Here is a 27,199-nt window from a genome sequence, read left to right as displayed (position 1 = left end):
TTTAAAAAAAACTTCTAAATTTTACCAATTTTTCCACAAGCGTTTGTATCAGTTTTCTGATGGTAACGCCCCTGGTGCAGGTCAGCACATCTGGTCGTTGAAACATTGTATTATGGGAGTTAAAACTCTTGTTAGCTGATTCCTCGTTACCCGTCTTCGCTGCCTTCACATAGCTATTTTGAGTTATATAAATCTCTTTCAGCTTGTCAGATTAGCTATTGTAGACAATTGTGTTACAGTGTTTACATGTTCAAAATGTCAAAACATTTACACTTTGAACAAAAACATCGTCATTTCTAATAAATTCAAGGTTGTCATGATCGTGTCAACATCATGCATTTGAATGCAAATTTGAAAAGTGTGTTTACGCTACAATAATTGTTGGCGTTCTTTGGAAAAAAAAACGTATTTTTGAAATTTTGCAAAGATATATAGTAAAGACCAAAAATGGATAGAATACTACAAACATCGCTAAAAATTAGCAAAAACATGTCATTTGCTGGTTGGAGTAGCAAGATTGCTTGTGGCAGTCAATTCATGCACCACCTAAATTAGTGAGCCCATTCGCTTTCATTTATTACGGACTCACAAAAATCTTTAGGTACTGGAAAGCACAACATTACATGCCATAATTGCAACTGAGCGCATTCGATTTGTACACAGCATGTAACTTATAATAGAATTAGCAAAGTGCCAAGGTTGTAGTTTTGGGTGTTACAAAATATTGTCAGTTAAACGTCAGCTCGCCGAAAGTATAGCATTTTCTGCTTCAATCCCACTTGTTTTATGATATGGTAAATTTAGGGAAAGTGTTGTGTTAACACATAATTCCTTTTAATTTTATCTTATGTAAATAACAAAGCTTTTACGTTTGTTATCTGCTTTATAATTTACATAGACCAGCCACGTATGCCATTTACCTAATCAGCTTTGTTTAGACATGGCATTATTATAAACCCAAGGAGTATCTATCGATTACAGTTACCGTATCATATTAATTAAATGAATCTGTCTTGCTTCTATCAAGCCAAATTTTGTTTGCTTTTTCAAGAAAACCAATCAAACCACTTTATAGCTAGGCTCCAACATATAGGTTATTCACCGTAAAGTAGGCGTGCTAGTTAAGTTATCCTTGGCTATGCAATCGGTTTCAAGGCCTGGCTACACACGGCAATGAAATGCATTGCTGTTGTGTAGTGTAGAAGCTTGGTGTGGCTCTACACCGGTGCTATTAAGCAATCCGTTGTGTTGACAAATAGATTGACCCATTAGAATTGGTTTCAGCTGTGTGAATGCTATGGTGCCTTTGTTGGATTTTCCAGTAAACCTGAATACCAAATAACTGTAATGTGAATTTTGTTGCAAGTCAACCTTTAAAGTTTGTCAGGGTATTTTTATTGTATTGTTGATCATCAAGGATTTGTGATTGGCATTGATATATTTTGTTCAAAAGAAACGCTACCCGTTAACACTCAGAACAATCTAGTTCAAAAACACTTGAAATTCACAACATAAACTAAACCATAGAAAACAAGTTGTAGCATGTTTTTGAAGGGAAATCTTAGATATTATTGAATTGTGAAATCGAATTTTCACTACGGTAGAAAAAGTTTCATGTTTTACTTGAAGTTAAAAAATTCCCTGATATGTTTCATAAACCGTATCAATTTTATACTAGTAGCTGTCAAATATACTGTGCTACTGAATGCACGGGCGATAAAAAGGTTTTTGCACAGAAAATTTGTTTTTAATCAAAATATACAACATTTACCATTTCAACTTTTAAATAAAAGTGTTTGTTTATTTCTGTGCATGTGTGTGTGTGTTTGTGTCCGGCCAATGCACAGTTCAAATATTTAAAAGCTCGAGGCATAGCCAAAATTGAACATTGAAAAGCAATTCTTATTCTCGTGCTACACATTCATTCAAAATTTAAAACAGCTTATAAACAGTGTCAGGTAATGTAGTTGTTATTGACTAAGTTTCTTTACTTAAAAATTTTTAGTAATTTAAGCTGGTCTAAATTTTTACTATAATTAAAGCTGTGTACGTCCTTCTCCCGGGGCATTAAGACAAAAGACTGCACCTCACAGGGATTGAACCCGTGCATTCGGCGGATGCACGGATATGAAGCCAGGCTTTCTATAGCTTGGAATAGTTGTAGGTCTTACTTATAATCATTGCAAGTCATGACCTCTCATGCAATCATGATCTTCAATCTTCAAGCACGCTAGCATTATTATAATAATTATTCCATAGTATGGCAAAGTGGCCGTGTAGCATAGTGGTTAGCATGCTTGTCTGCAAATCAGGGTATTCTGAGTTCAATTTCAGTGCGAAGTTGTTTTTCATTTTTAAAACTTGTTTTAACTGGACATACAGATGACAGGTCAACAAACACTGAGATTTATATATATAAATGTTACAAGTAAGAATATCATTACATAATATTACATATAAATCGTTGTTTGCGTGAAGCCCTTTTGTCATGGTTTAAAAGACAATTTTTGATGCAACTAGCTTGCAATGGAAATGAACCAAATTAAATCGACATCATTATAATTCACTATTTGAGCCAATCACAGATGCATCAGTTTCATCTTTATTGATCGTAGACCAGCATGTTCATTTCGAAATGGCGTATATTGTCGCTGCGTAGCCAGACCTTTAGTTCTCTAGTGGTCTATGCTGGTACCAATCTGTACCAATTGTTAGAGCCATTGAAACTTTCACTGTATTTCCATCTTTACGTGTTTGTTTGACAGGAAATGGCTGTGATCAGAGTTAACAGAAACACTAAAACTATTATCAAATTATTAGTCGCTGTCGGTGCTGCTTGGCTTCTAGTCAGCGTGGTATTTATCAGGTCTTCCTCAGATGATAATCGACCTCCAGAATTGAAAAGGTATGTCTGGCTGTGACCTACACCCTGGCTCTCAGTCCTTACCCAATAATAATATTTATTATTTGATAATTTCTAATTGTTATTTGATAATTATTGGACAATATTTATTCCCGGATAAGGCTCCCATGTTCTGACTGATCAATCGATTCTCAGTGTTGTATTTACCTAAAATAACCTTTCATTGAACCTTTGCTGAACTCGCACAAAATGTTAGTAGATTTTAATTGAAAGTATCGATATTTTTGTATGATTTGTGTTTGTTTTTGATGTTTGAATCCCATAATATTTCAAGATTAAAATCGGCAAAACTTGATTACGGTTAAAATGCTCAGATTAAGGGAAAATGTGATTGACATTTATAGTTACAAAACACCAACAGAATAGAGATTCGTAATGCTGCAACTTGAACGTAATAGCCAATGTAACGATAGCAACTAGTGATGTCATGTCGCACATATTGTTCTTCTGAATGTTTTAACCGCAGTCGAGTTTTGTCTAGTTTAATCCTGAAATATCCTGGCAGTCAAATCGCTTCAAACATCGCCAACAATCGCATATGATAAAAAAATGTGGATACTTTCTGATAGAATCTACTAATATTTTGCATAAGTTCATCTTTATTGCATCATTTGGAATAGCTAGTCATTGGATAGTCCTCGGTAGGTTCTGGTAGGTTAGCTAGTCATTGGATAGTCCTCGGTAGGTTCTGGTTGGAATAGCTAGGCCTTGGATAGTCCTCGGTAGGTTATGGTTGGAATAGCTAGTCCTTGGATAGTCCTCGGTAGGTTATGGTTGGAATAGCTAGGCCTTGGATAGTCCTCGGTAGGTTATGGTTGGAATAGCTAGGCCTTGGATAGTCCTCGGTAGGTTATGGTTGGAATAGCTAGGCCTTGGATAGTCCTCGGTAGGTTATGGTTGGAATAGCTAGGCCTTGGATAGTCCTCGGTAGGTTATGGTTGGAATAGCTAGTCCTTGGATAGTCCTCGGTAGGTTCTGGTTGGAATAGCTACGCCTTGGATAGTCCTCGGTAGGTTCTGGTTGGAATAGCTAGGCCTTGGATAGTCCTCGGTAGGTTATGGTTGGAATAGCTAGGCCTCGGATAGTCCTCGGTAGGTTATGGTTGGAATAGCTAGGCCTTGGATAGTCCTCGGTAGGTTATGGTTGGAATAGCTAGTCCTCGGATAGTCCTCGGTAGGTTATGGTTGGAATAGCTAGGCCTTGGATAGTCCTCGGTAGGTTATGGTTGGAATAGCTAGTCCTTGGATAGTCCTCGGTAGGTTATGGTTGGAATAGCTAGTCATTGGATAGTCCTCGGTAGGTTATGGTTGGAATAGCTAGGCCTTGGATAGTCCTCGGTAGGTTATGGTTGGAATAGCTAGGCCTTGGATAGTCCTCGGTAGGTTCTGGTTGGAATAGCTAGGCCTTGGATAGTCCTCGGTAGGTTATGGTTGGAATAGCTAGGCCTTGGATAGTCCTCGGTAGGTTCTGGTTGGAATAGCTAGACCTTGGATAGTCCTCGGTAGGTTCTGGTTGGAATAGCTAGGCCTTGGATAGTCCTCGGTAGGTTCTGGTTGGAATAGCTAGGCCTTGGATAGTCCTCGGTAGGTTCTGGTTGGAATAGCTAGGCCTTGGATAGTCCTCGGTAGGTTATGGTTGGAATAGCTAGGCCTTGGATAGTCCTCGGTAGGTTATGGTTGGAATAGCTAGGCCTTGGATAGTCCTCGGTAGGTTCTGGTTGGAATAGCTAGGCCTTGGATAGTCCTCGGTAGGTTCTGGTTGGAATAGCTAGGCCTTGGATAGTCCTCGGTAGGTTCTGGTTGGAATAGCTAGGCCTTGGATAGTCCTCGGTAGGTTATGGTTGGAATAGCTAGGCCTTGGATAGTCCTCGGTAGGTTCTGGTTGGAATAGCTAGGCCTTGGATAGTCCTCGGTAGGTTATGGTTGGAATAGCTAGGCCTTGGATAGTCCTCGGTAGGTTATGGTTGGAATAGCTAGGCCTTGGATAGTCCTCGGTAGGTTATGGTTGGAATAGCTAGGCCTTGGATAGTCCTCGGTAGGTTATGGTTGGAATAGCTAGGCCTTGGATAGTCCTCGGTAGGTTATGGTTGGAATAGCTAGGCCTTGGATAGTCCTCGGTAGGTTATGGTTGGAATAGCTAGGCCTTGGATAGTCCTCGGTAGGTTATGGTTGGAATAGCTAGGCCTTGGATAGTCATTGGTAGATTCTGGGTGTAGGACAAATTTCATTGTCATTTGCTAGGTTTTTCTGGAAATATCTAAAATGGCTTGGGTTTTGTAACAAAATATTCAAGGTATTATTTTGTTGGTGAACTCTGCCTAGCAATTTCTGGACAATTGAGTTATTCGATTGGTTACCTTAAATGTCTGAAGACAACATATTGTCAACTCACATTCTTAAATTACAATCCTTCGTTTTTTTGTGACGTAATTGTATCATTGTCAGCCATCTTTATAAACAATTTTATCATTAAAAACACGAAGCTTTTGCAATAAATGTTTAAAAACGATGATTTTGTTTGCAATTTTTTTATTATAGTATCAAAACAACACCAAAAAGTACTAGTAAATAAAAGTAAAACGATCGTTTTCTACAATTATGGCGGCTTTTTCGTGAACGAGCGCCTGCATACGGGTTTTTTTACACCTTGCGGGGAAAAAAGATCTGCATACACGGTTTTAATTGTGCGGATGATTGGAATTGTGCACTTGTTGAGTTACTATGCGATAATCGTTTCAATTAATGATTGATGCAGGCGCTTTGTAAAAAAATAAGGAATTTGACATCAGAGGTCATAGCACCGCACTCAGCTGCACACGCTTATATTGAAATCGGAACAACCTCACTGACATGTGGGAAACGTTAACATGGAATATCATTTACTTGCGCATCCTTCGCAAGTGCCGTTTCCATTGTTCGCGAGCATGAAGCATTTGATAAAACTTTGTAAGTAACAAAACTCACTTTACTTGTGGGTTTTTGCCGTGTCTATCTTGCAGATGACTGAAACTTATGGATTAACACGAGTTTGCTTCATCCACAAACTTTTGTTAATCCACAAGTCAGTCCACAAGTGTTAATCCACAAGTCAGTCCACAAGTGTTAATCCACAAGTCAGTCCACAAGTGTTAATCCACAAGTGTTAATCCACAAGTCAGTCCACAAGTGTTAATCCACAAGTCAGTCCACAAGTGTTAATCCACAAGTCAGTCGCGATGTTTGCAGAATGTGATTGTTCTGGAAACATCGTGACTGACCTTCGGTAGCCACATAGTTTTAACACACATCTTATGTGACTGACCTTCTGTAGCCACATAGCTTTAACACACATCTTATGTGACTGACCTTATGTAGCCACATAGCTTTAACGCACATCTTATGTGACTGAAGCAGTAAAAGCTCTTTGGAATACTAAAAAGTTTCATTAATGCTTTAATACAAAAATTATATTATAAACAATTTTTTCAAGTTGTTTCTGGCTACCCAAACAAAAATGTCTTTCAATGTTTTATAAGATTTTTATGCATCAGCGTCTACGTATTCCTCCAAACAAACCTTCTGAAGGTTTCTGAAGCTCAAAATTCTGCCTGAAGGTTTGTAGCGAACCATTTTTAAATACTACCACCATCCCAATAGTACCAACACCCTACTTTCTCTCTCAACTAATTACAGATTATTGGACTACGGTTATATCAAAAAAATATTTGTTAATTTAGGTTTATTTAGCTTATTTATAGCTGTGCAGTTTACCATGCATACTATGAATATCATGCCAACATAAGATTTGAGGACGTGCCGGTATTCAAGGTTGCATAACGAGCATGAAAATGTTTATAGCATACATTTTCATGCATTTATACCAACATATGTATACGTACCAGGCGTTATTTATTAATGATAATGCTATCTCTCTGCTACTTGCTTGAGATGAGTCAGATCCTTTAGTTCTCAGCATTTGGTTCTCATTCATTTAGCTCTCAGCGTGTGCTATAAAGTTCTGTACAGTCATACCTCAACATAGAAGCTGAATGCATTCTGAGACTGAGCTCATAAGTCAATTTACTGGTGTCTCAAGGCACTTTTCGATATAAATTCTTCAAGTACAAATTAATCCGTTGCCATACTATAAAAACACCTAAACAAGATATTAAAGTTGAAAATGTGTTTTCAATTGCTGTAATTCAGTACCTACAATACCTATTTATTTGTTGTAATCTGCAATAAAATGTAACTTCACTATGTGCACTGCTGTATGGGTTTTTATCTTCGAGACAGATGTAGTGGATAACGGCTGTCTGAGAGAGACTCGACAGCAAGGCATTCGGTACACTAAACCTTTGTGACTCCATGTAATAGAAACTTTGAATTGGACTTCAATAAGTTTAGCTTACTAAACACACACACCTGGCGCAAAGTTTTAATCTTGTAATAAACTTACTTTAATTTTATCATTGTATTTTTTAGTGTTTGTTTCCGTTTAAGCGGTTTTCGCCCCGCTTTCGCTATAACTTTTAGCCGACCTTTTGAAAACCCTTTGCAAACTGATTTAAGGAGATAGACCAAGCGATGCTGTTCTCGAAAGCGGCCTCTCGCATACTTGACATGTAATGTAGTGGTCATCGAGAACTGGTTCGTAGGCTCCTATCTCAATCAAGGAAGAAACTTGCTCGAAAGTCAGCTCGTATCTCGAGTTTCTCATATGTATAGGTACACCTGTATTTGTGGCTGTTAGCGGCTGAACATAGCCATGAATACGCAACAATGACAAATACTTGTGAACACCATGAAACGGCTACCAAGTGCTTCCTTGGATATCCATCGGTTTTTTGACGTCATCAAGTCGTTTGAACATGCGCTCGTTCACGAAAAAGCCGCCATATTCGTAGAAAACAATCGTTTTTCTTTTATTTACTAGTACTTTTAGGTGTTGTTTTAATACTATAATAAATAAATTGCAACCAAAAGGATCGTTTTCAAAATATCATTGCAAAAGCTTTGTGTTTTTAATGATAAAATTGTCTATAAAGATGGCCGACAACAATAAAATGATGTCACGAAAAAACGAAGGATAATATAGCGGTTATACTCTAGGCTATGACCCAAAACATATAGTACTCATAAACATATAATAATTTATAATAGACATAATAAAATAATATTGTATGTATTATAATAATTATAATTTCAGGCCCCTTTTCGCTCTTACAGTTGAGGAATAATAAATATTTTCAAAGATGAATCAATACATACTTCATATACTGTTGATGTATATATATACACCAATTGTGTGTATATACATACACCAATATGTGTACACTAGCGGCTGTCATGATAAGTCTTTCTCGGAATTCTTAGCCCAAGTTGCTAAGAATGCCTCAAAAGGTGCAAGACTCTTCAGTCATTTTTAAAGCGCGATAGACTATGTGACAATCTTTACTATAATAATAGCCGTGTTCGTCCGTCTGTCTGAAGTCACACTAAGAGTGTTAGGAAAAATGATTACTCTGTACAGAAATCGAACTTCAATATTCAAATTTCCAGCCTAGCACGCTACCATCTGCACCACTCTACCATGTTGTTGTATCATGCAATAATTGTGCGTATAGGTAGCTGTTACGCATGATGAGGTCTCACTGCCCACGGTACTAGTTTATATGAACTTATTAAAGGCTTGTGTAAATTTGTCCCACAAGATCCTATTTGTATATCAGCTATGGTTTCAACTACGACCAGCTCAAACAATTGTTCCAACAATTAAATAAGCTTGTGCGTGACCTTTCGATAAGAGAATGAAGCAGTGTAGATGATGGGAGTTATCTTCTTTTCAATTGGTGTACGTCAATCACTTGAGTTTCCGCAGAATATGCTCTGTTGTAAAGTGGATGATTATTTAAAGTCTCAAATTCTTATTTAAAAATAGGTAAACGTTCACTGTTTGGGTCAGTCTTATGTTGTGGAGACCATTTAGTTTTCTGCATTTCATTATCAGAATGCTGATTGTCAATTTACAGACCGTGGAGCTTCCTACGGAAAGGCAGAAAGTATGTTCTTTGTAATAAGTGTCCTGTTTCTTCTAGATATATGTGTAACACAAGGATGCCTCGATAGTCAGGGGCAGACAGTGAATAAAGGGATTCAGAAGTGTTATTTGTGCTTTTCTTTCCTATGCACACCATTATTCAAGAACACACACTCTTGCTCTCTCTCGCTCTCTCTTCCCCTCATGTCCTGCCAGCTTATTGGCTAATCTCGTTGGGCTTACATGTGGTTGCAGGATTTGTGGGTAGCATGACTCTTCCTTGCTTGGTTTCCTCAACTGTTTAGCTGTCTATATACATGTAATATATTTGGGTAACTGGTAAAATATTAAATTTCCTATATTACATTTGAAGCTATCTCTAAGAGGTAATAGGCCCTAGTAGATAGGGCAGAGTTTATAAGGTTTGTACAGAATAGCTATTTGGTAGTAAAATAGCTATCTAAACTGTGATAGGTAATAGTTTAGATTTTAGATTGTATGACAGCCGTATAACTCGAACAGAAGGTTCTTGATATCGTGAACTGGACTTATATCGAGAGATCTTCATGCTCTGATCAAACATTGATTGTGGTTGAGCAAGTCATTGCTGGCATCTGATATTCCAGAATAACTCCGCCGCATTCACAGAGGTTATCAAACTTGCAATGTTTGTCATATCAACAGAATTACCACTAGGGGTCAACCTAACGCTTCTTTGTTTAAATAATGAGAACGGTTTGCAGTCTCAGGTTTGAATCATACAAGGAACTAGTACTCAGATGAGAATGCCATGAAAGCAATGAAGTTAGTTTAGTCTGCTATGGTGATGCATCATTACACAAAGGCAATTACTAGCGGATAGAGATTAATGCAGTTGTCTGTGTAGTTTTATATACAAAGTTTCTTATACACTACATGTAATTTCTTCTTGGTGTTAACCAATTAGTTACCCTACTTAACGTAAACGTTTTGATTCTAGTTCTCTGACATAGGCCTACATGTAAATCCAAGAATTCTGACTAATTTATGCTCTCACAAATACTGATGGTATTTAGCCACAAAATTAACTTTTAGTGAACATAATTTTACATTTAGTATTGCTTAGCAACCGAACAGCTTAAACACAGCTTTGAAAGCAGGTGTGGCTCGAGAATTTCTTTAAGTTTATGTCGTGATAATTTGTTCATGAGTTTATTTATATCTACAGGTAAATACAGTGTATATCTAGATTGTCTCTCAGACTACTCTTTATGTGTCGGCAAATGCTGTCCGCAAAATATTGTTGCTGTCCACACAATATTTCACAGATATAGTAAATAGTAACTTTAATGTAGCAAAAATGAGAAATATTGTATTTGCTGTTTGTAATAATATTTTAAAGGTTTTGATAAAAACTAATTTAAAAATTTAGCAATAATATACTTTGTTGACTTTTTAAGCTATGTAATAACATAACATTGATCATAATGGTAGACTGTGGTAAGTGATAGCCTTATGTTCCGTAACTATACATACCTGAACCCACTAGATTTAATAGCACCGTATCCACAATTACATTGGTAGTAGGGTTGGTTGTTATTCCGAGTATCAGGCTACCTTGAGCAAAGTTCAACAAAAACCTCTAATATTAGAAATCTGTAATAAATATGTAATTACACCGGTAAGAAAGTGCTAGTGTTGCAGCATGCAGGTCTCACACCAACTTTACGCAATTCATGTAATCTGGATTTATGTGTTCCTTGAATGTAATGATGAAATATCTTAAGTTTTTCAGCCCGCATGCTGGTGACTACTGATGCTTGATAACAGTTGAAAAGTGACAAACTTTTCTCCTTAAGATGTTATCACCAATGTAATCCTGATCAAATGCAGACATTGAATGCAGTGGTGTAGTAACATTGTTTTATTTCATTGAAAGAAGTACAGAACAGTGAGAAATAGAAAAATGTAGGTGCAATGAGGACCCATATGAGCATTTGTATAGCTAGTCATAGTGCTGGGCCCTGGGTAGCAGTTAGTCAATTTATGTAGATGAAAACAATTCACAACAACCATTTTGATGAGTCAAGGAGGTATTGCCTGAGACTTGATGAGTTAGTGCTGTCTTTGGTGATTGTAGGTTGACTGTAGACAGCTCATTTTAAGCTTCACACAGGCACATTATCATCTTGTTTATGAAATCGGAATTACACGTTAGGATTAAAATGCAAGCAAATTAAAAAAATAGTAATTTTTGTCAAAAAAAACATTATCAATGGTAAAACTTCATTAAAATTTGTGTTAAAATTGAAGGTAACAGTAATGAGATGAACACTTCGTTATGAAAATACACTAAAAATTATTTGTTTATTGGTGGACATGGTTTGAATCATTGATGCAGATATTACCAGAGCATTGAGATGCAGATATTACCCACTCGTGTCGTGTATTTTGGATAACTTCCTCCAAGTCTAGAATCGGAAGTTTTAACCATGAATTAGCTTGAGTTCCGAAAAGACTCAAGAAAAGTGCATAAACTCCGAAAAGACCTTTAGTATAGTATGATAATGTCCCAAACTCAGGGCCAAGTATATTTAGAATCACAGGCTAACTCAATCACTTTATACACAGATCCAGAGATGATCTTCAGCAGTTTAAACCTTCTCAGCCCCACCAAAAGTTTGAATTTCCACAAGTGCCCTTGCTACAGAAACCTCTTGAGAGAGTGGTTGGCTTCTTTCAGATGGCCGAGCCAGACAGAAATATCATACCCCCTCCGCTGCACATACAACTTAGAAAACCAACGCTCAATCCAAATGCTCCAGGTATGTATGAACTATGTTGATGCCTGCCATCAGAATTCAACCGAATCTGAAAAGGTCGTCTTTAATCCATCGTCATAGTTAAAAGAAATTACTCTCTTCACTCTGTAGTCATTAATCATAATAATGTCATCTGTTGGCGTGTTCCTCATGCTTTCGGGTTCGCTAGATAATCTTAATTCCTTTATTTAGTGCATAACCTGGTGTTAATAAGCATCGGACATTACATAAATTCACAGGCAACATTACTGCGGACATTACATAAATTCACAGGCAACATTCACTGTTTTCATGACACGCATGATGCGCACACTTGAGCCAATCAGCAAGTTAACTGCATCATGGAAACTGCATAAATCCGCAAGCTAAGCAAGTTTTGTGATTCGCAAAACTTTATCGAATCCATCAGGCTTGCGAATAATGGAAACAGCACTCGCGAATGATGCGCATTAAAATACCGTGCCAGCTGTTCAATTTTAAACATTTTCAATACTTCCGTTCGCCTTTTCTCGATCGAGTTTCACGTGTTTGCGCCGCTGACAAGTGCGTCACTAATTATTAACTTCTAGTGTACAATTCGTAACCTTTTTCAACACGGCACCGGAGTCAATCCGCATCATGGGAATGTCCATACAAACACTTAATGCGCATGGTAACACAACTCCAAACCCGCATGATGCGTGTCATGAAAACATAGTGATAACTGCGGCTGCTGTGCTGAGTGGCAACAAACTCGGGTGATTGATATATTGGACAGCTGCTTCATGAAGGTTGGCTTACCAATTGTCAGCAGTTATTATTAACATGAAATCAAAACTGCGATAAAGATTTGATTGAATTTAATGTAAAAACTGAATGATTCACGAATAATAATAAAAGGCAGCTCAAAACAAACTGTTTAAAAATATAAGTATTTACAAGCATTAAAAACATGTTTGAATTTTCCCATGACCAAACACGAGCGAAGCGATTGTTCGGGATCTTTATGATAAATGCATATGTGCACACAACTCACGAAAATTATTCATCAACGGCCATCGCAAACCCTTGTACCGAAATCTCATCAACAAATTTAACCATTTTTTAGTGGAGTCGTTTAAGTATAATAACAATACAAAACACATATAAACCTATTTAAATATGTTCCCAAGTCTTTATTATTTGTAGACAGTATCCTAAACCTTACCCATCTGATCGGATTATACATAAATAGACAGATTAATTTGGCCTAAAATCGCTATTAAAACTTTGACAAACCTTTTTTAATCAAAATTAAGACCGACCAACGAAACGCCGAGTAGGCCTTGAGACAGAGAGTAGAACCATTAAGTCATGCGCATTTCACGAGTAAAACGTGCACACTTCACCAGTCTATAGCATTGTCGAACTGCCGAAGGTTTCTGTAACTATAAGTACAGTCAAACATGGATAACTCGAACTTCAAGGGACCGAGCAAAAGTGTTCGAATTATCAGAGCATTCAAGTTATCAGAGCACTGTCACAAGTCCATATATTTACTTATTTATTAGTAGATACATGTACATATACAAACTATAATATAAATCAAAAGCACAAATGGCTTGTTTCAAATTAAATGCTTCTAATGTAAAGTTTAAAACGTTTTCATGAAAAAGTATAGAGATTTTTCTATCACTTGAGATTGGTTTGTTGTTTGAGGTGATGTTATTGCCAGGACGTTTTTCAGATTGACATTGGCAAAACTTGATCGTTGTTGAAATGCTCAAAAGAAAAGACATTTTTTTCTTTTGGGGTTTTACCCACGATCAATTTTGCCGTTTTTTCTTGAAGTTTATGCAGATTACCTTACTTTACCTGGGATTCGTTAAGAGCAACACTCCGAGGCAGTTCAATTAGAAGTTTTACGAGGTTTCACGGTACATTCTATATCACTCACGTTTTTTTAATAGATACTTATTGAATGTACACGTATTCTGTGTTTAGGTCAAACGATGAATAGTTTTTTGTAGCTCAGACAACGTATACGTTTAATTACAACATTTTTTAAGACGTTTTAAACATTCAACATTCCGACGTTGATTCAACACGGAATCAACGTCGGAAAACTATTCATCACGGGCTAGCCGAGTCACGCACTCAAGGATTTTCGCCACGCACATACAAAACAACATGCGATTTTTGTTTTGTATGTGCGTGGCGAAAATTCTTGCGCGCGTGACCCGGCTAGCCCGTGCTATTCATCGTATAGCAGTATAAATCAAATTTCACCAAACTTTTAGAAAAGTCGTTGACAAAAATATTTTGCCGATGGTGGTAATAACGACGCTTATGAATTACGAAAAGATGAAGTTTACCTCTATGGCTTTGAATAAAGTGATTTTCTAAAGCGAAAACAACCGTTTCGGTAGCTGTTGGGCAAAAAAACAGTTCGAATTAACAGTGTTGAGTTCGAGTTATCTATAGCAATTTATCATTACGTGGGAACGGACCAAAGGAAACGTTCGAATTAACCATGTGTTCGAGCTATCCGTGGACGAGTTATCCATGTTTGACTGTATTTACAAACATTAAAAACATGTTTGAATTTTGTTACAAATTTTGATCAGCCGAAATGTTTTTGTAAGCAAAATATTTTGTAAGCCTCCCCACATCCAATGGTACTGGCCGAGGGTTTGCCATAACTCGGTGTTCATTCTAGCATTTCTTATCACCCTTACTATACCTGTCGCAGGTGAGATTTCTTATCACCCTTACTATACCTGTCGTAGGTGAGATTTCATATCACCCTTACTATACCTGTCATAGGTGAGATTTTTTATCACCCTTACTATACCTGTCGTAGGTGAGATGGGTAAAGGGGTGAATATCAACAAGGAAGAACTTAACGCGGAAGACAGGAAGAAGTATGACGATGGCTTCCAGAATAATGCCTTCAATGAGTTCGCTAGCAATCAGATATCCGTTCATAGGCAGCTACCTGACATAAGGGATGCCGAGTGAGTGCTTTAAGCAGAGCCCTCAATTCACTATTAAATAAACAATTTTCATTCTTCCCCTAACGATATGTTGGGTACTTAGGAAAAGTTTTCTGCATCTTTATTAGCTAGGTTAAACATGAACTTATAAAAGATTTTTGTAGATTTTATCGGAAAGTATCAATATTTTTGTATTATTTGGGATTGTTTCTGATGTTTGAGATGATCTGACAGCCAGGATGTTTCTAGATTGAAATCGATAACACTTGATCGCAATTAAAACGCTCAGAGAAAAATATGTGATATGTTCAAAATGTCATTAGCTATCGTTGCAATAGTTGATAATTGCTATTGAGTTCGAATTACAGCGTTACACGTCTCTATTCTGTCAATCTCTTTGCAGCGATAGACATCAGTCATAATCACCCTTTTGCTTGATCTGAGCTTTTTAACTACGATCAAGTTTTATAGATTTTAATCTTGAAACATCCTGGCAGTCGGATCACCTCAAACATAAAAAACAATGATAGAAAAATACTTATATTTTCTGATAAAATCTACAAAAATATTGTGTGAGTTCTTTTTTAACCCATATATATAATCCTAATTATTTTTCTCTGACTTGATATAAAAATGCATACAAAGATAGCAGGCTTAGGGACTCTATTTGGTAGTTGTCCTCTCTTTTGTGTACGTAAAACTAAATACGCTCATACGTGATTACCTTATACACAGAAGTATTCTCTTTGGTAGTAGGTGATATCTTGGGTGCACCAGGTCAGTGATTCTCTACTTCTGTTTAGTCAGGAAAGAGTGTTTGTACGTGTAGCTGATTTGCTTGCTCATCAAATTAACTAGTACAAGTCATTTACTTACGAAACCTAGAGGTCTCTTTCAGTTACATGGTCTATAACTAAGCCACAATGACATCTAAACTTGTTTTCTACATGTATGGCCAGGACTATTCCTCGTAAGTTATCTATCAATTATTGCAGGTGTAAAACAATGACATATGCCAAAAATCTACCAGAAACTAGTGTAATCATATGCTTTCACAACGAAGCCTGGTCAGTCCTGTTGCGATCGGTACACAGTGTTATAGACCGGTCCGACCCTAAACTCCTTAAGGAAATTATTCTCGTAGATGATTTCTCTGACAAACGTAAGTACAAACTAACTGTAACTTCTGCACCTCTTGTTGCCACATTTACATCTACACAAGTTGGTGTTAAGTATTTGTTGCAAGCGTTTTGGTTCTACTTTTTTGACATGAGCTCAAGAATTCTGGCCAATTTAGCTCTCACAAATACTGATGGTATTTAACCACAAAATTAACTTTTAGTGAACATAATTTTACATTTAGTATTGCTTAGCAACCAAACAGCTGAAGCACAGCTTTGAAAGCAGGTGTGACTCGAGAATTTCACTAACTTTATGTCATGACAATTTGTTCATGAGTTAATTTATATCTACAGGTAAATATATCTAGACTGGCTCTCAGACTACTCTTTACGTGACGGTACATTCAATGCTGCCATATATGCATTGTTATTGCTGTCCGCAAAATATGCCACAGATATGGTTAATAGTAACTTTAATATCGAAAAAGAGAGATTTTTTATTTGCTCTCTGTAATAATCTTTTAACAATTTTGATAAAAACCAATTTAAAAATTTAGCAGTAATAAACTTCGTTGATTTTTAAGCAATGTAATAACATTATAATATTGATCATAATGGTAGACTGTGGTATGTGATAGCCTCAAGTTCCTTAACGGTACATACCTGAACCCACTAGATCTAATAGCACCGTACCCACAATTACATTGGTAGTAGGAGTGGTTGTTATTATGAGTATCAGGCTACCTTACGCAATGTTTAACAAAAACCTCTAATAAAAGAAAATATCAAGTTAGTAGACAGCTGCATAACTTGATGATTGATGTTATCCATTGGTGTGCTTTACTGGTGATGGGTGAGGCTGACAGTTGACAGATCATTAGACTAATTCTACCAGGAGGTACCTGTAGGTTAAAATAACGGTGTGTGTCCCATGACTGTTTCTGCACAATATGTAGACAAGTGCCGTCACATCTTTTTTAAAGAAGTAGAATATATGTTAGAAACGGTTAAACGAGGTTCTAAAATGTGTGCTATTCTAAAATATACTGCAACTTTTGAAAAATACTAGATTATTATAAGCTATTGGTGATTTTGTTTATGGCTGTTTGTCTATCATTAATCTTTTCTTGGTAGGCTATCCTTGTTCCTCTCACATATGGTGTGAGGTGTCACTTCGTCACCATTCTCACAATTTGTGTGAGGTGTCACTTCATCACCCTTCTCACAATTTGTGTGAGGTGTCTGTCATCACTTCTTCCTACATACCTTACACCGATCATCGCTTCATCTGATATATGTAGTGTGATCTTTTCCTTTCATCAATCATTCTCGTTTCAGCCATAGCTATTGGCTATTGACCGATGTGTATTTTGGCTCAAGTCATTCTCCTCACTTATGATTTAAAGAGTACCCTAGCTAGACAAACTAATTTTTGATACCCGGCACGGATGCTTTTTCATCTCTTTCGAAGGCATAAGTGGTAGGCTAACGTATTGGTGTTGACTTGAAAATTTTAGCTTTGCTGATTTCTTATTGGCTGATTCTATTAGTAAATGGTGTATCGCTTCCTGAACGGGTACCAGAAGCGATAGGTTCAGGATTATAACAATTTCCTTTAGGAGTCATAAAATACTTGGAATAAAATGACTAACTCTGAGTCATATCTTAACTGACTGATATATACTTTATATAGTGAGTGCAACTAGGCATCATGAAATATGCATCAACATGTATTGTCCACTTGTATAGCCAATAAAAGTGCATTTACACCAGGAGGAATTACCACCATTTACCACCAGGATTACACACATAATGCAATAACATTCACCTTATGTATAAACAATTTAGCACCTTTCAGATGAAACGATTGGTAGGCAAGGTTTCTAGTGACCAGATGTTATCATTATCAGATAGTGCAACCTTTTCTGTTTTCCTATTTTATATAAATGATGAGCACTTTTTTATAAATGTAAATTTTAGCATAGTTCATTATGATGAATTTTTTACCCAAAGTTACAGTTTCTATTTAATATGTTTTCTATTTTTAGTTTCTATTTAATATTAATGTAAGTTTCTATGCAATAAAATAATTACTCAATGAGTTTGGGTAACTTAAGCTAGTAACTTAAGCGTGTTTAAATCTTTACTATAATAAGAGTCGTGAAGCCAGTTTGACGTAACGGGTAATGATATTATTGAAAAGCTGTGTTATTGATAAGCTGCCGTTATTAAATTAGCTTCAATAAGCTGCCGTTATTGAAAAAAGTATGTGCACAATTATTTTATAGTGTGGCAAGGAAAACATAGAGCATTGGTTTAACACGCCTGTCTGCAGACTTGAAGGTTTCAAGTTCAATGCGAAGCAGATTTTTCAATGCTAGATTTTAATTTACTAATTTCAATTAGCTATGACTGGACACACGAATGACAGACAAACACAGAGATTTATATATTTAGACTATGGAGGTAAATTGTGTTGATTTCTTTGTGAGAATGGAGCACAAAGTACGACTTTGCATGGCTCGACTAGTTAGGCAGTTCAACAGATGCGTGCGGGACGATAAATTAGTTACCATATATAAGCTAGGATAGATAGGCTCAGTCGTTGTACTTATTTTTCATTTTATGTTGTTATATGTATTGATGTTTCCATATGTAGCTCATCTTGGAGACAAACTCAAAAAGTATATGGATGACTTGAAGTTAGTGACTATAGTTCGAATGAAACAGCGGGAGGGACTCATCAGGGCAAGATTGGCTGGTGCAAAGGCAGCATCTGGAGCTGTGCTGACATTTCTTGACTCTCACATTGAGTGCTCAGAAGGTATTTCTTTAACTCGCATATGAACCGAATCTCTATACTCAGGTGAACTATGTCTATAGTCTTCTGATTATCTCTACACTCATGTGTACTGTGTCTATAGTCTACTGATTATCTCTATACTCATGTGAGCTGTGTCTATAGTCTACTCATTATCTCTATACTCATGTGAGCTGTGTCTATAGTCTACTGATTATTTCTATACTAATGTGAGCTGTGTCTATAGTCTACTAATCATCTCTACACTCATGTGAGCTGTGTCTATAGTCTACTGACTGTCTCTATACTCATGTGAACTGTGTCTATAGTCTACTGATTGTCTTTATACAATTGTAAGCTGTGTCTATAGTCTACTGATTATCTCTATACTCATGTGAGCTGTGTCTATAGTCTACTGACTGTCTCTATACTCATGTGAGCTGTGTCTATAGTCTACCGATTGTCTCTATACTCATGTGAGCTGTGTCTATAGTCTACTGATTATTTCTATACTCATGTGAGCTGTGTCTATAGTCTACTGATCATCTCTACACTCATCTGAGCTGTGTCTATAGTCTAAAGATTATCTCTATACTCATGTGAGCTGTGTCTATAGTCTACTGATTATCTCTGCACTCATGTGAGCTGTGTCTATAGTCTACTGATTATCTCTACACTCATTTTAACGACTCACAGGTTGGCTCGAACCTCTGCTGGATGAAATAAACAAAGACAAGTCAATAGTGGTGACACCTGTCATCGATGTCATTGATGACACAACCCTTGAATTTCACTATGGCAGTGCAAAGCATACAAGTGTAGGAGGTTTTGACTGGAATCTCCAGTTTAACTGGCACGCAATACCTGATCGGGAAAATAAGAGACGTAAAGATGAGGTAGGCATTTCATCTAATGCAAGCTTAGGATTTGCTGAAAACCATAAAGTCATGCATAAAGGGTGATACAGAGGAACCTCTACATGTGAGCTATTCCATTTATAGAAAATATAAGACATGACTTGCGGAAAAACTTGTTAGACATACGAGAATAAATCCAAGTTACCTCACTCCTCCCATGCTTATCTCCCCCACTCCTCCTACACTTGTGTCCTTCACTCTTCCCACATGCCTATTTTCCTCAATCTTACCACACCTATCCCCTTCCCTCTTTCTGAACCTATCGCCTTTACTCTTCCCACATCTCCCTCAATCTTACCACACCATCGCCTCACCTCTTCCCACACCTTTTCCCGATCTCTTCCCACACCTTCCTTACTCCTCTCATGCGTGGCACTCTCTTCTAAACTTATCAGTGTTTTGTATTTGCTACACAAATGATACATATACTCAATGCAGATAGTTACCTGCTAAACAGGTTGTTTGTTTACTGCTTCAATGCATATTTTGCTTGGTCTCACTGGTAGACCAGCGTCAGTGGAACAAATACGCTTGCATGCGCAGAGTGCATCTCAATGTCAATTGCAACATTTAGCGTTATACCACATTTTCAATCAATTTGCTGAATTGTTCACTCTCATGAACTGTTAGTTTTCTCCGATTGATTCATGTATGTTTGTTTCGCAGATAGCTCCAATTCACTCGCCAACAATGGCGGGAGGCTTGTTCTCCATCAGCAATGAGTACTTCGTAGAGTTAGGGACCTATGATGCAGGGATGGACATTTGGGGCGGAGAAAATCTAGAGATGTCTTTCAGAATATGGATGTGTGGGGGCACTCTAGAGATTGTTCCCTGCTCTCACGTTGGGCATATATTTAGGTGAACTATTCATTTCACTAATTCATTAAATGGACGCGCTAATTCATTAAATGGACATAGTAGAGCACAATTTTACAGCCTTTTGATGTAACTCAGGTATTTGATGTAACTCATGGAAATATCTAGCTTGATTGCAGCCAGCTTTAACTCACATGGTCAGACTGTATCACAGAACTTGTTTTTTATATGATAGTACGTATTGAAGTGGTCGAGTACTAGCTACAGCTTATACTGATATCTGTTATCTTTGACTGCTCTAATAATGGAGTTTATCATAAGTGCGAGACATGAAAAACTATTGATTTATTTTGATACTTGCTTCAAAACAACTAGTGTGGCTCTACAAGTGCTGTGGTGCAGAATAGCATCCTGTGTGATACTGCTTCTAAACACCTAGTGTGGCTCTACAAGTGCTGTGGTGCAGAATAACATCCTGCGTCATACTGCTTCTAAACACCTAGTGTGGCTCTACAAGTGCTGTGGTGCAGAATAACATCCTGTGTCATACTGCTTCAACCTTGAAATGGCACGAAACAGAAAATCCTAAAAAACTGTCTGCCTAGCTGGCAGTTTCTTGACAGTATTTTTCATGATGGTCATGTTTTGAGCGAATTTCAATCTGTTTACATCAAATTGAAATAAGATTTACAATTGTATTTGTTACATCGATATGTCATAGGGATTTGGGCAGCAAAAATTTAGCATTTTAGTTTTTTATTTTTTGAAAACTTTAACGTGATAACCAATCACAGCACATATTTTGCAAGGAAAGTTTAGCATAATTAAAACATGCTAAATCTTTACTAGAGTAAAAGCTGTATCCATACATCTGTACGTCTCTCCGAATCCTGCATCATACAGGTTTCCATCTCGTGGCTTTTAGGTTTCTCGATCGACATTCCTGTGTCAATCGACGGTTCCTGTGTCAATCGACCGCGAGAGAATAATTGAACGGATAGCGATTCGCTGTGGTTTATCAGCACACCTGATGATCTCTCACAGTACTCGAGACTGCGAGTTAATTATTAAAAGGTGTTGCTAAGCAAACTGGAAATCGTCGAAAATGGCTCAGGTGTTAAACACGGAAACGAGCAAAATACGTAACAAAACAACATCGGTAACTTTGAAACCATTTTTTTCAAAAACAATTTTCACTTTTCTTTTATAAAAGAGAGCTTTTGAAGTGAAAATTAAACAAATACATCAATTTAATCTGTGGAACATTCTCTATCTGATAGGTCTGAGATGAATGACAGTCATTGTTTGCTGATGCTGCGCTGGAGTTGAAGCCTAACATTGTAGAATGTCTTATATGGTTACAGGAAGCGCAGCCCATATAAATGGAAGGAAGGGGAAAACGTGGTGAGGAAGAACTCTATAAGACTTGCTGAAGTTTGGATGGATGACTACAAGAGCTACTATTATGAAAGAATTAACAATGACCTGGTATATCAGCCATCAAATCCAATATACATTAGCTAGTAGTTGTATATATAACGAAAACTGGAAAACTCTAAAATGGCTGAAAATGTAGCTTGTTTAAAAAATTAATTATTAAAAATATATGTTAAAAATTTTACCATAGTAGGGTTAAGTGTGGGTAAGTCTACTTACCATAGTATGGGTAAGTCTACTTACCGTAGTAAGGGTAAGTGTGGGTGAGTCTACTTACCATAGTAAGGGCAAGTCTACTTACCATAAGTAAGGGTAAGTCTACTTAGCATAGTAAGAGTGAGCCATATCTGTTCGTCTTTCTGAAACAACAGTTGGAGGCAAAAAAGAATGCACTGAACAGAATTCGAACTCGAGACACACAGCTTCATAGTCTGACACTACCAGAATCTATAATCTTGTCACCTGTTTGGGTTGCTTGTCATACCTGTCTCATCACACTGCCACTATGTGTAGTTGTTGACTTAGGTTGTCCCCTGTTTGTGTTTGTGGGAGAGTATAACTCCACTCATAAACAAATCATAAAATGACACTACTATGTTAGCTACAGGTTGCCTACACCGTCTAACTTTGGTTTGTGAATTTACCACTTGTGTATGATTTGTGTGTAAGGGTTGGGTGTATTTTAACAGGGCAACTATGGAGATATATCATCTAGGAAGAGTTTGAGGGAAAAGTTGAAGTGCAAGTCATTTGATTGGTATATAAAGAATGTCTACCCTGAGCTATTTATACCAGATGAAGCCGTCTACACCGGAGATGTGAGTCTATCTTTGATTATTTCTCACCTGCCTCACATTATCAGGATATGATTAGGCGAGTAACTTCTTATATTTGAATTCAAAATAAGTAAATCGTCGTAACTGATTTAGTTTACACAGCCAAGTTTTTTCGAGCAGATTCAATGTTTGAGCAGATTTTGTTTAGATTCAGAATGCTTGAATAGTTTATCCATATAGTGTTTCCTAGGATTTACCACGTTAAAGCCTGAACCCAAGATAATTTTTCATTTATTTTTTCATCAGGTCTGCAAAAAATTCGGCTGTGTAGTTTCGCTTTGTTTTCTTGTACTTTCAGTTTAGATAGAATTATGAAAATTTGCAGTACATATGTACATTTTCAGTATAATTGCGATGTTTCAAGTCGATTGGGCTAATAATTCTTGAGATAACGCCAAAATAGCGAGAGTATTTCCAATTAGCTGAGAAATATAAAATGATTGCTGGCAAGACATTAGGTTCTAATGACCCACTGATTGAAGTTCATGGCGATGAAGGCTCAGAAATAGACAGAGCTGGAAAGCTTTTTCTCCTCAGCAACAAGAGTTTTACACCGAAACTATTGGTTTTCTATACATGACAAATATACACACTCTATCAGACTCGGTCTACTGCAATCATTATGTTTCTACAATTATTACCACTAAAACATTACTTATTGAGAGACTGAAAAAAAACTAGTCACTCCATTTCAGCTTTGTTTTTTTTATTGTTTTCTACAAACTTAAAGCTTTAAAATGAAATTCAGTTCAAACGTACATGGGCATTTGTAAGTGCTTTCACAGTCGATGGAAAGTCTGTAACACTGTCGAAAGATCAGGGGAACTCCTTGTACAGTGGAACCTCGGTTCCCGAACATAATCCGTTCCAAAAGGTTGATCGAAAACCGAGCTGTTCGAGATTCAAAACAATTATTCCCTTTTAGAATTAATGTACATGTATGTAAATTTTAATCCGTTCAAAGCCGAGAAAACAACTTCGTTAGAGTATTTGTTAACATTTTACACCATAAACTGTACTGTATACTACATACTATATTACTATAATATACTATTTTTGATCTGTGACGATGAAAAAATAAAACACAGTAAAATTTTGTATGTTTTGCTCCTAAAACATCGAAAATTCTAGGTAAAGATACAATACCAAAAATTGCAGAAGTTGATAATGAAACAGCAAAAATGCAACAGAACAGTTACATCAGAAATCGTGTGAAAAAGAAAATATAAACAGCAATGGCACATTTACTTCACATCTTTGAAAGAGAATCCTCCTCCAAAATAATTTAGGGTAACTCGACTGGAGGAGTTGTATCCCTAGCAAATTTTTTCAGTAGATGGATGTTATCCCAAACGGTTCCTTCGTTTTTGTAAAGAATTTATGAAGCGTATCTTACTTCTCCTTGTGTTAATGAATGTTTTCATGCTGTTTCCAGAGCTGTTCCGAACGTTTAATTCTAATGCGCATGCTCCGGTTTGGTCGAGAACCGAATTTTTGTTCGAGATCCGAGGCGAAAAGATCTCAATTTTTTGGTCGAAAACCGAAATGGTCGAGAACCAGAGCGTTCAAGAACTGAGGTTCCACTGTACATACAAAATGTGGCTTCCAAGTGTCCAGTATCAAAGGATTGACTCTGAAAAGCTGTTGTCTCACTGACATGATTTGATTTAGATAAAGGTTGTTCAACCTTGTTAGATAGAGGATGGTTATAACATTTAGCCAGTTAACATAATCTTTCACTCCCTTATCTCATTCCTTGTTTGCTTTTTCAAATTTCTGGCAACTGTGGAATGTTCTAGATTCGAAACCGTGCGAGTCCACACTGCGTGGACAGTCCAGCCGATCACCATTCATATAACAAACCTGTAAAGATGTGGCCATGTCATAGCCAAGGAGGCAACCAGTACTGGCTTATGAGTGATGCCGGGGAAATAAGGAGGGATGAGGCGTGCATAGACTATACCGGCAGCGGGACGGTTAACATGTATATGTGCCATGGGCAGGGAGGGAACCAGCGATGGGTGTATGAAGAGGTGAGTGAGGATTTCTTTATAATCAAGTTCATTTTGGATTGTTGCAATTACAGAATATATTTGTTACGTTTGCTTGAAATCTTCTATGGCAAAATCTTTAGGTAAAATTTCAAATTAAGGAGATGTGTCAATTTTTATGGAAAAACTTTAAAATTATTTGAAAGCACGAGTCACAGGATCTCTGTTAGGTTGAGGTGTTCTCTAACTAGCCTGGTTAAGTATGCCCAAGAGTTTGGCTCTTATGATGGTTAAAGCACATCAATTACATCAGTACTGTTTCAGCTTATTCAGGCTCTTCAATATCTTGGCTTTTAAATGAGCCATTGTTTGACATGGTGAGGCAGACATTGGTTGGTGTTTATAGGATTTCCCCAGAGCTTTATGCCACAAAAATGTTCAATGGTATATGCTCAGAAATTATGTCACAATTTTCATATTCGGTGTTGTGTGCTCTTACCGTTTATTTATCAACCACAATAACGATGCTAGTGGCAGGCGAAGGTAGAACAACTTCAGAGAACCAATGAAGATGACAAAGGAATCAGTGTCATTAGCTCTCCATGTACAGATAATTTAAATGATAAATAGATCAGATTCCAAGCACCATACTATATTTTCCCGATGATATTATGCACTAGCTCTCTCTCTCTCTTTTTATTGTGATGTTAAGGGGCACGACTGAGGCTAATTAATTTCAGGCATTGCGTGATCTCGCGAAAGTGCAATTTACATATAGTCCTAGGGCCACGCAACCGCAGGTCACAATTTAATCGATGTGATTTCATTACCTTTGTCAACGACAGTATATTTATTGAAGCATAATCATATTTAGAAAGCATTTAGAATCATATATATAAAACGATGTGATAATAATTACTATAAATGTTTAAAATGAACGAAAGGATGAAAAAAGCAAACTCTAACAATCACCCGAAATCTATTAACCCAGAACATGTGTTTTTATTGGTCGGACGTTAGCACGATCCCAAGGCATTGTTGATTATCTAGAATCCTAGTTTATTATTAGCCCTCATTGGGTTTAAGAGCAGCGATTGTCACAGAAAATCACAGCCTCAATGGCAGCGAAAGGGATCGACGATCTAAGGCTAAATGATAATTATGACATCACATTGTGGGAACTACAACGAAGTGTTTTTTTATTGCAGGACATACCTTTGACACCCTGTTTTTCATAGTTCTATTATTCTTTGTGTATTGAATATAGGCTCATTCGAAAGCCAAGACCCTGATGTACTGAAATATATGCTAAAAGTACTGATATAATTGATATGCTTTAATATTGACCTTAGCCTTAGTAGTTTATAGCAGCTGCTATCCAATGTCTAAGAACCAAATTGTTGTCTTTCTTTTTACGCTGCAGTTAATCTATCTAGTGAACAGTCGTGTTCATCCCGCTACAACCAGTGAGCTAATTCATGTTTTTGAAAATAAGTAAATGTAATTGAAATGTAAATGAAAATTGGCCAAACAATAGCACAAATAACTCGACAATGGTTCCCAGTAATCTCAACTATTGGCTTGTAGAGCGGGCTCATTCGGCATGTCGTGTCTGGCAAGTGCATGGAGGCATCATCTGACGGCCGTGAGCTACTCATGGGCAGCTGTAACGAGCAAAATGAGAAGCAGCTCTGGTCATGGAAGAAGGGCAAGGGCAAACGGCAGCACAATTAACACAGCATTCCTCAAGATCTTTTTCTGGTCTATTAGTTTTATCTCTTCATTATGCTAGTACATGACATGGGGCACTTTAATATACGCAATCTTATCTAGTTATTACCATGGTGCAAAATACATTTGATTGTCACATTTCCATTGTAGTAATATGCTAAAGCAAATTTATGCTCATTGTCATGGTGCGAGGTGCACAGCAACCTTAACTGGTGTAGATAATGTCCAAAGTTGATGGTACGGGTGTGATTAGACGCAACAACGAAGCCAAATTATATGCCATTTTAAATGTGTGTTTCCTTGCGAATTCATCTCAGTGTTCCATGACTTGTACGGTTTTTACATTTAGTCATTAATGATTATTATTGTTGGATGTTACGTTTCTTCTCTTTTCGCACTGCAGTATGTCCGCCGCTGCCGTGTGTAGTTTGTGCATTACATTTCTTTCTCTCTCATTAATGTTTAACTCAGCGTGACTTTAGCCTGTGGCCAAGGTATTTGTACAATTTATGTTTCATCGATCTAACCACTAAATCTTCTATCTTAGTATTTAATTTTGATTCAGTTTGTATTTCATTTCTTTGATCAATAATATTGCAAAGCAATTGCTCAGCCTACCAGATCACCGATATCTCATCAATGTGAACTGGTTGAAACACTGTTTGCCATCCAAACAATTTCTGATTCAATTCTATTGTTTTTTCCATGGATTGTAAGTATTGCCATTCTCTGTTTAATTCGAATAATTACATTCTAGCAAAACCAGATCAGTGTTTAATCAGTGAAAATATCAATTGTCTCATTATATTATGTCAGTAGTCATATATAGCCAACAAATGACCTGCACATATC

At 37.0% G+C, this 27,199-nt stretch overlaps 1 protein-coding gene across 1 annotated transcript in view; it reads left to right on the top strand.

The window, feature by feature from the left end:
• Positions 1-26,967, top strand: part of LOC137387499 (polypeptide N-acetylgalactosaminyltransferase 5-like) — a 30,848-nt gene extending 3,881 nt beyond the window's left edge. Inside the window, exons 2-13 of the mRNA XM_068073938.1 lie at positions 2,766-2,905; positions 8,934-8,963; positions 11,552-11,745; positions 14,564-14,717; positions 15,692-15,858; positions 18,477-18,641; positions 19,314-19,513; positions 20,201-20,394; positions 21,717-21,840; positions 22,479-22,607; positions 24,425-24,658; positions 26,204-26,967. Coding sequence (XP_067930039.1) covers positions 2,769-2,905; positions 8,934-8,963; positions 11,552-11,745; positions 14,564-14,717; positions 15,692-15,858; positions 18,477-18,641; positions 19,314-19,513; positions 20,201-20,394; positions 21,717-21,840; positions 22,479-22,607; positions 24,425-24,658; positions 26,204-26,350 — 1,875 coding nt within the window. The 5' untranslated portion in view covers positions 2,766-2,768 and the 3' untranslated portion in view covers positions 26,351-26,967. The remainder of the gene's footprint in view (positions 1-2,765; positions 2,906-8,933; positions 8,964-11,551; positions 11,746-14,563; positions 14,718-15,691; positions 15,859-18,476; positions 18,642-19,313; positions 19,514-20,200; positions 20,395-21,716; positions 21,841-22,478; positions 22,608-24,424; positions 24,659-26,203) is intronic.
• Positions 26,968-27,199: the final 232 nt, after the last annotated feature.

The sequence above is a fragment of the Watersipora subatra genome, chromosome 2 (assembly GCF_963576615.1).
Source record: "Watersipora subatra chromosome 2, tzWatSuba1.1, whole genome shotgun sequence".
Classification (NCBI taxonomy): Eukaryota; Metazoa; Bryozoa; class Gymnolaemata; order Cheilostomatida; family Watersiporidae; genus Watersipora; species Watersipora subatra.
Note: the sequence above shows the minus strand (reverse complement) of the source record. Positions and strands in the feature narration are given on the sequence as shown.